Below are 13388 nucleotides of genomic sequence, written 5' to 3'. Positions count from 1 at the left end.
TCAGCCTTGGTGCTTTACACAGGCTACAAATTATCCGTACAGGCCACGACCTTCGAAGGATGCAGCCCCAAAATTGAGACACAGCTATGGACTGGCGACCAGTCCAAGGTGTAACCGTCCTTTGGTGAGGAAAAAGGGGCGATAAAGCATCTCTAGAATCATTACTGCATTAATGTGATCTTACCTGTCAGCACAGAGAAGCACAGAGAAGTGTGCTTTTGTTGATAAAAGTTGTATTTTGAACAGAAATGTATGAATGTAAATTTGTTCTGGGATTTATTGGTCTTTTGAATATAATCTCTCACCTCTGACCTCTGACCTTTATACCTTGTTTTGCTGTACTAGATTACAGTCTTACACAAGCAACTGTATAAATGTTTTATGTTGAATGAAGAAAAATGAAAAATGAATGCTTCATTGTTTCCCGATTACTTTGATTAAAATATGCTGTTTACTCAGCGGGCAGGATATGTTCTAATGTAAAAGTGTTCAAACTCCATTCGAGCATGTGATTGGTGAAATGATGATTATACTGCTGAGGTTGACCATGCATGTACGCGGGGGCAGTTACATAACATGCTAATTAAAACCTATATGCAACATGAATATGAAGCACTACATCTAGAAGTTGCCGCTGGCGATGTCATCAGAGGTGAGATGGAAACTGTTAACCTTCGCATTACGGAGCAAAAGGAATGTGTGAACACGTCTACGCTCACATTTTCACGCTTCATTAAGTGACACTTTGAGAAGCTGCTCTACCGAGTGGATGAATCTGCTGCTTTTATTCTCGTGCTGTTTATGGTATCCTGCGAGACCAACACAGCTCGTGCATATTCATGATTAACGTCAGGACGCAGCAGCGGCGGCTCTTCCTCCCTGACAGAGAGAAGAGGAGGAGAGAGAGAGAGAGAGAGAGAGAGAGACAGCATGCCAGAGTCCGGCTGTGTATCCTTAACCGCATTTGAGGGCAAATCTGCTCTCAACTCATCCGACTCTGTAACACAACCTTCCCGGGAAACAACAATGGACTGACGGAGCACAAACACAGCGCGAGACACGGAGGGAGAGAGCAAAGACAGAGCGAGAGCGCGCGCGGGAGAAGAGAGAGAGAGAGAGAGAGAGGGGGAGAAACGCCGCCTTGTTTTTGAAGCATGCACATATTTTTCTGGACAGACGCTGCTCGGGCTTCGGGACGGATTGAGTGACCACAACGCCTTTGAGAAGGGAGATGTCACAGCAGAGCAGTGATAGCACGAGGATGCTGCCACGCGAGCGCTCATTGCAGTGCACCTCCGGAAAGATGGACGAGACGTATTGGGGCTAAGGATTTGGCGGAGAGATGTTTTGCAGTTGCCGTAGGCTGTTACAGAGGTTGAATGCCTTCCCTGGCGTCATGTCTCGCTCGTAATATGTAGCTCGAGCGACGGCAGAGCGCGTGCAAGCTGTTTCTCAGCTAGTGAAGCCCGTCAAAGAAGCATTCAGAGCACCGAGTCCGCCAGCGTCCTTTCCCACCTTGAGTGTCCGTGTGACGGCCGTGATGCCCCGCTAAGAAGTGAGGGAGCCTCCGGAGCTGTCCGTGGTGCTGAAAGGAGTTGACCTTCTCTCCCCGAGCGGAAAATCAAGCCTCCTGCATCACACAGTAAGGTGGCAAAGCGAAGCGTCACAGGCCACCACCACCACCACACATGCGGACAGCTGCCGGGCTTGACTGAGTCAGCCGGACAATCTTCTCTTTCATGGCTGTGGCACGCAAAATCAAAACTTTGCTGACCGTCAACATCTTGGTGTTCGTGGGGATTATCCTGTTCTCGGTGTACTGCAGGATCCAGGACCGGTCCGAGGAGCTCATACAGATTGGGCGTATTTCTGACCAGAGGCTGAGAGCCAGGAATGGCAAAGTTTCCAACTTGGTGGACAGACAGTCCATTCTGCAGAGGCTGGAGAGGCTGGAGGATGTGGTGTATAACCAGCTGAACGGTAAAACAAAATCTGTAACTTAGGGGTAGAAAAGTCATCATCATAATGGAGTAAACAATGAAAACTGCAAGCAAACACTATTAAAAGTGTCCAACCTCATTGTGCAATGAAGAGAACTTAGTATTGGCATAAAGGGTCTACATGCACAAGTATGACTCATGCATATTTTCCCCTTGTCACCCTGCAGCCTCATCTCTCCTGTGTCATTCTGAACATGAAACCATGTCAGTGAGTGAAGGTCTGCAGCCTGTTAAGGAGCTAATGAAGCAGGCTGATGTATTACAGTGCAATACTTGCTATATGTGCTTTGACAGACTTTACTGGGCTGTTACTTTAACAGCCTATCACACTGTGACACCCCTCACCCATAATTGACTTGTAGTAAACTTCACATAAACTTATGCGTTCAGTATTGATGTGTGCAGGTCTGTGTAGGACCCCCTCCATCACGGGAAGACTCTGTGTCAGCGCTTCATTTCACCAGAGGCTCAGCTGGTGAAACAGATCAGATTTAACAAGCTGTCTGAGTTTTGAAGCAGAGTCGAATGTAACGGCTCTATAACAGAATGACAGACTTGGATTTCCTTACACGGCCATTAGTGCGAGGGGAAGATTTTATCTCATGAGCGGAGTAGCAGTGTTTAAAATCAGCTTGTGTTACATATGAGTCTGTGTTACTCGTGGTGGTGCTCTCCTGTGGGAAATCTGCACAATCACAGACACAGCCTGGGATTGACATGCCATCATTCATACAGATGATTGAAATGCCTGATCTGAATATAATACTGGAAATATTCAAAGTTGATAAGTTATCCGGAAATGATATCCAGAGATGTTTTACACCCGTGTTAACAAAGTAAACAAACTTTTTATGTCCTCAAAATCGCCATACTCTCATGCATCAAATTATATGAATTCAGTTACTGTTTCCAATATTAAATATACCTGTGTATTACATTGTAATCTTGCAGTGTTAGTGGTAAATCATATGGCTTTAAGCTGTTCCTTAAACCAGTGATAATTAGAGCCACATGTGGTTACATGTTATTGGTTAATCCGTTGGTCAACTTTTCTAAAAAAGGAGAAAATTGCTTGTCACTGTCTTCGAGAGCCCCGACACATGATACATTTTTTGTTCGGCCAACCAAAAAAATTACTATTAAAAAAATTCTATTAACTTTGTAGAGAAAGAAAGCAACAAATCTGCAATAGCTTGATTGATCCATTGGAATACTAAGAATTTTTGCTACATTTCTGCCTTTGAAAAACGTATTCTACTCAGTCCCACAGCTCATACCTCCTCTCGATGAAGCACGTGCATGTTTCAAAGTCTTGTAGACCAGTAATGAGGAATCAGCATGGTTGTATGCTTCTCCTTAGCAAGGTGTTGCTGATTGATTTCTAATCTATCAGTAAAGTCCATTTCTGTTTACTAGCTCCTGTTCTCTCCTGGGAAATAGTGACTTCATCATAGGTGTAAATTACAGGCTGCTGTTGCTCAGACAGGAGCGGAGGCTGAGAGACACAGGGGGGCTGTGTAGGAGGATGCAGGTTCTGCTTGTGTTGTTGTATTTCATGCTGGTCACCAGTAGAGGTCACAGATATCTTAATACCGTGTTATGAAAGTACAGTTCTTACCTGAGAGCTGGTGAAACCCTGAATTCAAGAGTGCTGAGACTAGAGACAGAAAATAAATGGAGAAAGTGAGAGCTTCCCTCTTCTTTTGGAGGACACAGCATCTCGTTAGACCAGATTCAAATGTTAAAATGATGCAGAAAAAGTGTCTTGACAGTCCATTTGGCTGTTTTCTCAAGTACTTAAGGACGTTTCACAGCTTCATGGCCCCAAACAGCTCGACTGTGGACTGATTCTGCGGGATCTTGTTACTATGCCTGAGCTGTGGCGGCTATTTGAGGGTCACTCTGTCACTTTGAGTTATGCTTGGCATCTGGCATCCAGCCAGCAGGCATTGCCGCACACACACACACAAAAAAATACAATGCATCCTCTCAGTCACTTAGCTTTATATAGAGAGAATGTAACTGAGCTGGTCAATCCCTCAGTATGTCTGCAGCGGGACAGAAAGTCTCTGTGTCTGCACAATTCTATACGGACAGAGGGACAAAAAATACTTCTGTTCTTACTGAACTTTTATTTGTGGGATTACAGAGTGGGGCTTTCCAAACTGAAGATTGTTTCATCCAAGTTTTAGTGGGTGGATTTTTAAAAAAAGGATCTGCAGGGTCTTTATTTGTCATTAGTGTGATTAGTGTGACTTTCTATTAGTGTTGGCTGAAGGGCATCCAACTCCTTTAAAGTTCCCATTGATTATTGATTACAGATGTTTTTTTTATGTTTGCATTTTTCTATGTATCTATCTATCTATGTATCCATCTATCTATCTATCTATTGACCACTCAAAGCACTTTTACACTACATGTACCCATTCACACACTCATTCACACACTGATGGCAATGACCCCAGTTTACAATCAGGTGAGCTATGCCTGGGGTCCAGTTTCTTGCCCAATGACACTTAGTCATGTGACTGTAACAGTCAGGAACCCTTAACCTTCTGAGAGACGACCGAATCTACCACTGAGTCACAGCCACCTCGTCCATCCATCCATCCATCCATCAGTCTTGTCTTTCCATCCCTCCCTTTTAAGACCATCCTATATGCATCTCGATACATGGAATGACATGTTGGTGATGATCACAAACCTCAGTGTTATAGGCTGCTGTAAACGCCAATCAATATCAGCTACAAGTCCCTCCCTATAGCAGTGCCTTTTTCACAGGAAACACGTTAAACCCAAGAGTACTCTGCGAGCGGTTTCATGGGGACTTTAAGGCTAGATATCCAAAGCCACAAGTTTGGAGTTTGTTTACATTGTTCTATGTTAAGCACAAGTGGACAGCAGATCAGGTAATTATAAAGTGAAATAAGCGATCTCAGTCACCAGTTAAGATATGAGACAAGAGAATTAAAGCATCTTGAAGCGAGGCTGAGTCTAAAAGGAATTTAATGTATCGGATAAAGTCAGGAATAATTACAATCAGTGTCAGGCTGTTTCACTGTGTTCCAAATTGAGCTTCACTTATCATTTCAACGAATGCAGTTGTTCAATGTGAGCATGACAAATTCAAATCAACAACCCTTAAGTAAACTCTTCAGGCACATTTCCCCTCCCTGGAATCCAAACAGAAAATGGACAGTTTCATGTGTTTTATTTTCATGTGACAGCAGCAGTGTGTACCCAGTACTGCACACAGACCGGAAGCGTTGGCCGGCTGTCACACCCCCTCCATGATTTGTCTTGAGCTCTTTAATGGCACACTTAATCATCCCCTCATATCCCAGGTCACTGCTCCTTTTTCTAAATCGTGCACAGGCCACAAATTGTAGTCTATGGCCACTGGGAATAACTATGGTGAGAGGGGGACTCAGCGCGCCAATAACTATTACCATGTCCAGCAGCGATATGAAGTAATTGCCCATTCCCTCTGTTGTTTATTGCCTACCAATGGCATGCCGTGGGAGCTGCAGCGAGGCCCAATTAGATTTAAAGGACATAAACAAGTCGCAGAATTCCTCTTTTATGGTCATCTGATGGATTGTCACCGGACTCCCAACAAGAAAACAACGGTCAAGCTTTATCAGCCGCCCGTTCAGCGCAGGAATGAGCAACATGAGGGTTATCAGCAGCTCTGCTCTGCTGTGGACGCCACCGTCGTCCGGTAATCAGATGAGGGGATTTTAAGCTTGTTAACAAGCTTATGAAGGAACCATTTGACCTTAAGTACTGCATTAGAACCAACAAATACCTCCATGTGGTACTTACCTGCTGATGCCCTGTAGGCTGACTAAACGAACACTAGATACAAATAAGATTAGAGGCCATTATTTGGAAAGGGACAGCAGGGAACATGTTGAATCCACTGTGGAGACTTAACTAATGAACTAATCTGTAGATATCCCATATACAACAGGTGAAGAAATGATCAAATAATTGATTCACTGCCTCCTCAGCTATGGCTGCTACCAAACATCTTTAGAGCTTTCTATTTATTCATGCTACATGGTGCAATTTACAACAAAAAACGGTGAGAGATTGACCACTTGGAATTCTATGTATTTATCTTTTATTTCAGACAGAGGTAGACAAGGGTACGAGATAATTTCTCGCTGGTAAATCTTAATTGTAACTGCTGAAATAGCCACTGTTGTAACAGATCTCATCAGCTGTAGCTAGCTAGGTAATTTAGCTAACATGAGTCAGTTGAAAACTCTGTTGTAGGTTGACCTTTTAACATTTAAAACTAATTTGTATTAAACAAAAATCTTGTAGAAATGGGCATTGAGTATGCAATGCATGGATATGAATGCACGTTCCGTGTGGCGCCTCCGGAGTTGATCGCACCCAAATAAGTCAATGCTCGTGATTCCACAGCACGCGCCAGGGTCTGTTTCCGACTATATTTTTGATGGAGGCCGCTCCAAGCACGCATCAGGCTGAACAGAGAACATCATTGACTACAGCATAGAGCATCCGGTCATTTCAAAATAAAACACCATGTACAGACCGGTGCAGACTCATGTTTTTTTCTGTTTTCATAACAACACACTGAAATCTTGAAAAAAGAACTCTTTTAATTAAGTGGTGTACTCATCCATGGTAGAAGCACAAAAATCACTTAATGATATCCAAATGAGCAGATAATCAACCTCGGAGGTGCAAACTGAACTGCTGTTTGTCTCGTGAATCCAGCTGCTTGGGCCGGCGCTCCACTGCACTGCAGTTCAGACACGCTTCCTGTGGGCGAGGGCTCCGTCTGTTGGCCACAACCCCAGACGGAACGCGCCGGACACGGATCCTGTGGGATCCAGGCGTACTGCTATATAGCTAACATATTTGTATTTTTAAGTGCTTTTCAGTTTTCCATGTAACAAGAGTAAAGGGGTTTTAAAAAATGTAATGTCATATTTGGTAACAAGTTCGACTCGTTAGCCAACATGATATTATGATAAATTATAACACCGTTTCTCTACTTAAACTAACATAGTGCTTTTTATTTCCCAGTCATATGTTTTCATCTTACAAGTTAAAGCTTTTGGCAAGACTTACTAGTTTGTTAGCAAACATAATGCTATATTGGGTTACGAGTTATGCTAGTTAGCAAGGCATGCTATATTTTCCAGCTCAGGTTTTAGGGAAAGGCTGGAAAGTAGGAGGGTACAGCTAACGGTCGATTGGTCGACTCAGATATGTATCAATGTCCATCCATTTTCTGTACCGCTTATTCTTAGGTCTCCAGTCAATCACAGGGCTTACAAGACAGACAACCATTCACGCTCACGTTTACACCTTTCAGAGTCATGCTGACCTAACGCACATGTCTTTGTACTGTTTGAGGAAGCCGGAGTACCCGGAGGGAATCCACGCAGACACAGGGAGAACACGCAAACTACACAGAAAGGTCCCAAACAACCGAACCAGGAGCCTTGTAGCTGTGAGGTGACAGTGCTTACCACAGTACAGCCCCATGTAAAAATATGTGAGCACAAAAGCATCTAACGCCTTCATAAAAAACATCAGATTTGCTATATCTATTTATTATGATGGTCTAACTTTTATTGGAGTCGAAACTACCAGGCTTTGTTTTCATTTCCACTTGACCTCCTCCCACTCTGTCACTGAAGGTACAAACGATAGTGCTCTAAAAACAGATGTTGTGTTTCAGCTTTCACTAAACGTGGTACTATTCACTTTACTCCTCTGAGCAGCGCCTTGTTTGAGCCTTGCTGTGGTCCCTCGGCTCACGGTCGCACCGAGGCTCTTGTCATCAGCCATGCATGTCACTCCCGGCCTTCCCCCGGTGTGTAGGTGCTGATGGGATGGCAGCCTCACAGGCCCAGCTGCAGCACCAGATATGTTTCTTATCTATAATGCCCAATTATGGCAAAGAAACCGGCGCTGTTTATATGCTAAGCCTGCTGGGCCAAAGACTTGATGAGAAGCGAGAAATGTCACACTCCCTCTCCTCCACGCTGACACACACTTGATGCTCAGACTGTATCATAATGATACGCATCGCCATGCGCCTATATGTTGTCGAGCGGGGTGTAATGGCGGCTGCAGGGACAACACATCACAGAGCTGTGGAGCCTGATAATATGAAATATATTCCAATAATGATATGGAGATGAGGCTGTGGTCTGGTCGACAAAACAGTTTCAGAAACAGATAAGAATCAATTCTGCTCAGCCTTGAGGAATCATGGTAATGAATTCTGCGACTAACCTGACAATCAGCAGTCAGCCTCCCACAATAATGGCTCTTTCAGATGGAGCCAGCTTTCTTCTTATTTACACTGTTGGCCTGGAGTCACGCGCTGGTTTCATTACTAAAATTTAATGATGATATTAGATAAAGGAGGCACATGTAGGCCAGTAGCCAAGGCTGGCTAATTAATAATGTGAATGGATTTGTGATAAAATGGAACTAAAGTGTTTTGAAACGCACAGAAGGATTTAATCATGTTCAATTACATTCAGATACGACCAGATAATGCACTCTGAACAGATGCAAATGGCCTTTGACCTTCAGCCAAGAAAGCCTAGAAATCACCCATAAAGATGCTCCTTATAACTTCCCTTTTAGTCACTTGATTCGGACTTTACCAGAAACAACTGGAAGTGAATGCAGCATGACTTTGCATGATGCAGATTTGCCAAAATGTAACGAGTTTCTTACTCAGTGATTTGGGATGTTCAGCCATATTATTTTTTTGGTGTGATGATGAATAAAGCTTGACTGACGCTACGAATGTGTTAAAAACACCTCATGACGCAGAATCTGGCCCTTTGAAATCTTTGTGTGACTTAAAAATAGACCAAAAAATATTTAACAAAATGTAGGAAGCGTCTTAAAAGTGCGTGCAAATGAAAAAGAGAATCTCTTTCTGTCAGTAGCTTTGTGTTGGTTTTCACTTATATTGTCTTGATCTTTCCTTATTGCATGCACACCATAATTAAGCACACCAGTGGGCTGTGACAGTACCGAGTTTTTCTAAGAGCGGTGAAACACTAACGCCCCCTTGTGGTTTGGCGGTTAACCGCTGCCCAGCCCGCTGCCGGAGTATGTTTTGTTTATTTAACTACAGCGCGTCCCCAGACGGTAAAACATCATCGACATGAGAGAGCACAGCATGAGCGGTGGAAACGTGAGTTTATTAACCACTATGAAGGTCGTATTCGTCGATGGGCTAGTTGACAGCCATGTTTCTTTAGCTGATTATTGTGATTTTTAAAACAAGTTTGTTGTTCCCAATGATCGCTCTCTATTGAAAGACGAGGTGCTTCCCTGGGACGCACTGACAGTGAGTTTACTGCATCCCTTTAGATTTGAATGTGTCAGAGATGCAGGACGCGTACGGAGGAACATCACTGGGTCTATGATATTAACAAAAAATAGCAGGGATGACAATTACAGCTGCGGATGGCATCACATAACCGCAGTACTGCGGTCATAGAACGACACACCAGTTCATGAAATAGCCCTGAAATTGTTCCATATACATTTGTGTTTATGGACACAAATTTCAGTTTTCTTTTAGTTTCCGTCAGCACAGATTTGAAACTAATGACTTTAAATTGAAATATGTTTCGCGCCAACAACATAACAACCTTTAGGAAGTCTGATGATGTAGCATTCAGAAGCACAAAGTCTTCTGGGACGGTGGTCCGGGGCGATGGATGGGGCATACACAGGACTTTCAGGCAGCAGACTGGAGTTGAAGCTTGTGCATGACCAAAACTCAAAGTTGAATTAATTTAGATCGCTGAAGTGACATCTCATATGTAACGTTACTTAACTTTCTTCTGTTCTAGTTTACTTAAAAAACTGTAAGTTAACCAAAATCACGATCTTTTGACAAATCGTGTGACATAGAAACAGGAGAGATCATTCCAAAAACGTGTGGTGTCATTCAGAACACAGATAAGAGATAAGAATGCAGCTTTAGATAAAAGCTTTGCTCTGCAGGTCTAATAATTACAGATAGTAGGCCTAATGTGCTTTCTACAGTGTTTACAATCCACACAAAACACCTGCTCATGTTGAAAATGCATTTTCAGTCCAACAATGGGAGTCTGATACAAACAGGCAGGGGAAGCTGTGCTTAAATTATGAACGGGGTCTTTCACAGGTTGAAATGATTGAATACATGCTTGAATACAGTTTTATACCACAGCAAAATGAGGCTTTTATGTGAAAATAATGAATACAGCTCGATAACAAACGACCTGAAAGGACAGAAGATGATCCCTCCTGCCTCTGCAGTTTGTGCTGTTTATAATCAGATGCTGTGTATTCGGTCCACTCGCACTGTTACGCAAGGGCTTACATTTTGCAAAGAGACAACAATCCTTTGTTTCGAGATAATTTCGGGGTCCAGTGCTACCAATTTCCAAATCAGACTGGTTATCCTCCTGTCGTGCCTGCTGCTGTTCTGAGTGGCAGTGCTCGGATTAATGCAGCTCTTCCCACAGCTCTCAATATTTCATAGATTTGTTTTGGCCTTTGAAGGCTTTAAACCTCTCTAGAAGGAGTTATTTTCCTCTTCTTGAGATCGCTCAATCCCCCCCCCGCCCCCCGCCTCCCCCGACCATCAATATTTAGGACTTCGCTGCATCTCTATGGACACGCATGAATCCACTCTTACTCTTAAATCTTTCATTAAAAATGGGGTCATCTTTGAGTGTGAGACACTGTCTTACAAAGGCCAAATCAGACACTTTCTGAAGGTTACTGTTTAATTTATAGCGGTTATGGGTTTAATGTGCCGCGTCAGAGGGATTTGGACAAATGGATTTTAGGGAACGAGCACGGAGACAGATGTATATCCTGACACGGTGAGAATTGGCGCTAACGTTTTGGACGGGAGTGAAGCATGTGTGGAAGAAACGGATGTGGGGCTGTGACTGCCTCAAAGTGAGATGATGAATGTGCTAATGTGCTGCTTGGAGTGTGAATCTCACGTTGGAAACGGTGTTTGAAGTAATACTTGAAGGGAAGGTGACGCGTAAAGGAATACTGTGGGCATCAGATTGTTGTAGTTTAGAAAACGGTGTCTCTGCATCTGTACTCATCCTGGTCGCAGCGCTGCAGCGATCGGCGTGGGCCTTTAGTCGTTGTCATCTTTTTTTGACCAGAACATAACAGCCCACTTGCTGGATGCTTTTAAACAAAGTGCCTCACAGGATCATGTGTACATACATATTTAACTCCTGCAGTCTCTCCGGGGGAATAGCTCTTAATCCTCACAGTGTTAGTGCGATGTTCTACCCACACACACACACACACACACACACACACACACACACACACACACACAAACACACACACACACACGCAGTCTAAATCTTCCCTCAAAGAAATGCATTAATTCTATTTTTGTTTGCAAACATTTGTAGAGAAAAAAATGGCGCTGTTTAAAAGAAGCTTATTGCGTTTTGCTATTGATTAAATCATGCATCATATTCCATTTCTGCATGACTTTCTTGTGTTCTGTTTCTTCTAAAAGATTTCAAAAGACAAAACAGAGAGAAGATAAAAGATGGATCAAAGCCAAGCAGCGCAATTAAAGTACCTCCAATAGTCTGCTGTGTTTTTATCAAAGCTGCTGCTTAAAAACAGAACCCTGAAACAGATTAACAAAAGTTTGCAGTTAAACCTTCAAATGAGCATCAGTCGTTTTAATGTCACAAACACGAGCTCCCTATCGTGAGATTGCTTCTGTAGCATCTCCAAACTTCTGCTGAAGCGCTTCAGGCAGACAGCAGTGCATCACATTTTCAGGCCTCTCATCCAGTAATGGAGTTTTTTCTTCCATCAGAGAGAGGAAGCGGAGGGAAAATAACTCCGCCACCAGAAAACAAAGCTGGCAGCCATTGTCCTGCTTCCAAGACTCACGCAGGGACAGAGAGGCCCTCCAGACTCGAGTCTCCGGCTCTGGAGGGTATCTGTGTTATTGTGTGACACGGGCCGCCCTGCCAGATGGCTGGTCCGTGACGTGAACCCCACCCATGCTTGTCAAAATGCCACCACACTGGCTGGTGCAGGGCATGCTAAATCCCTCTCGCGGGAGAAGCCGGTTTGCAGCCATTCAGCTCCAATTACAAATCTTCAGTAGCACCCGAGGATTCGAGGCCGTCCAAATATGGTGATTACTCCGCAGTTCCTGGAGGGCCGAGGCTGAGAGCTGAGCTCTTCATTGCTATGCGCTGTTTACTTACTGTCTGTGTGTCCATCTGTTGATACGGAGAACAGACGCAGCTCCGTTTTTCTGAGGAGGCCACACTGCAAGCTTGGCTCGCATGGCAATTATCTGACATTATCCTGCAGCTTCATCGAGTTTTAACAGTCAAAGCCAGCCGAGACAGACATGAAGAACATGTCAACATGCTTTTATTACTACCAACTGCTTTAACTTTATATACATTTTAATGACTACTATGTATAAAGGGAGAGTCTGTCTGCTTTTTTCTGTGCCCCAGATTTTTGTCTTTTTTTTCCTTTTCTTGCAAGATGTACTGCAAAAAAACAACAAACAAATGGTTTAGTACATCAAAATACTTAAGTGAAAAAATAAGCCCTACATGTGTGTGCCATGGATGATAAAGGCTTGTTTCAATCACATGCGGAGGACAAAATCATGTGTCTGTATCAGGTCTGGTAGCGGGTAGGATTGTAATGTCAGCTGTGAGAAACAGTAGAATTCAGTTTTTGTAATAAGTAGGGATTAAAAATGATCCCTCTTAAAGGCAGTGGTGGACAAAGTACACAACTTACTTAAGTTAAAGTATAAGATACTCCTAGGCAAATATTACTCCAAGTTAAAGTGCTAAAATACTTAAAGCTCCTGTGAGGAGTTTTTCACTGGTTAAGAAACAGACTGAAATTAATTCTGATTACTTTGTATGAGCTACAAAAGCAAACCAGACCATCAGCGACAAGATTGATTATTTCTATGTAGTTATTTTTAATGCCTGAAACTGCTGGCGGTAAGGGTAGGTGTCAGACGAAATGACTAACTGCAGGCTGCCTTTGTTTACATTTTCAACAACAAAGATTCATAGTGAGTGATATTTATGACTGTTAAAGTAAGCAGGATTAGATTTTTGTTAAAAACCACCACTTAAACATGTACGGGACAAAATCACCAAAGAGATTAGAGGTTCAGTTTTGTCCACAGGGAGCGCCAACATCGACACAAACTGAAAATTCCTCACAGGAGCTTCAAGTACTCAAATTACTTTAAAGAAAATCTCAAAATGTATTTTCACGATGCTTGAGTGCAGTCAAGAATATATGTGTGCATTCTGCTACGTTACATTAATTCAG

At 43.1% G+C, this 13388-nt stretch overlaps 1 protein-coding gene across 1 annotated transcript in view; it reads left to right on the top strand.

Moving 5' to 3' along the window:
* The first annotated feature begins 949 nt into the window (after positions 1-949).
* galnt9 (polypeptide N-acetylgalactosaminyltransferase 9) overlaps positions 950-13388 on the top strand; it is a 115725-nt gene continuing 103286 nt past the window's right edge. Inside the window, exon 1 of the mRNA XM_069683696.1 lies at positions 950-1980. Coding sequence (XP_069539797.1) covers positions 1740-1980 — 241 coding nt within the window. The 5' untranslated portion in view covers positions 950-1739. The remainder of the gene's footprint in view (positions 1981-13388) is intronic.

This window comes from Semicossyphus pulcher, unplaced genomic scaffold (assembly GCF_022749685.1).
Source record: "Semicossyphus pulcher isolate SPU_LCO1_2020_fin unplaced genomic scaffold, fSemPul1.0.p SCAF_6, whole genome shotgun sequence".
NCBI classification, from domain to species: domain Eukaryota; kingdom Metazoa; phylum Chordata; class Actinopteri; order Labriformes; family Labridae; genus Semicossyphus; species Semicossyphus pulcher.
The sequence above is the reverse complement of the archived record's forward strand: the minus strand, read 5'-3'. Positions and strand labels throughout refer to the sequence as shown.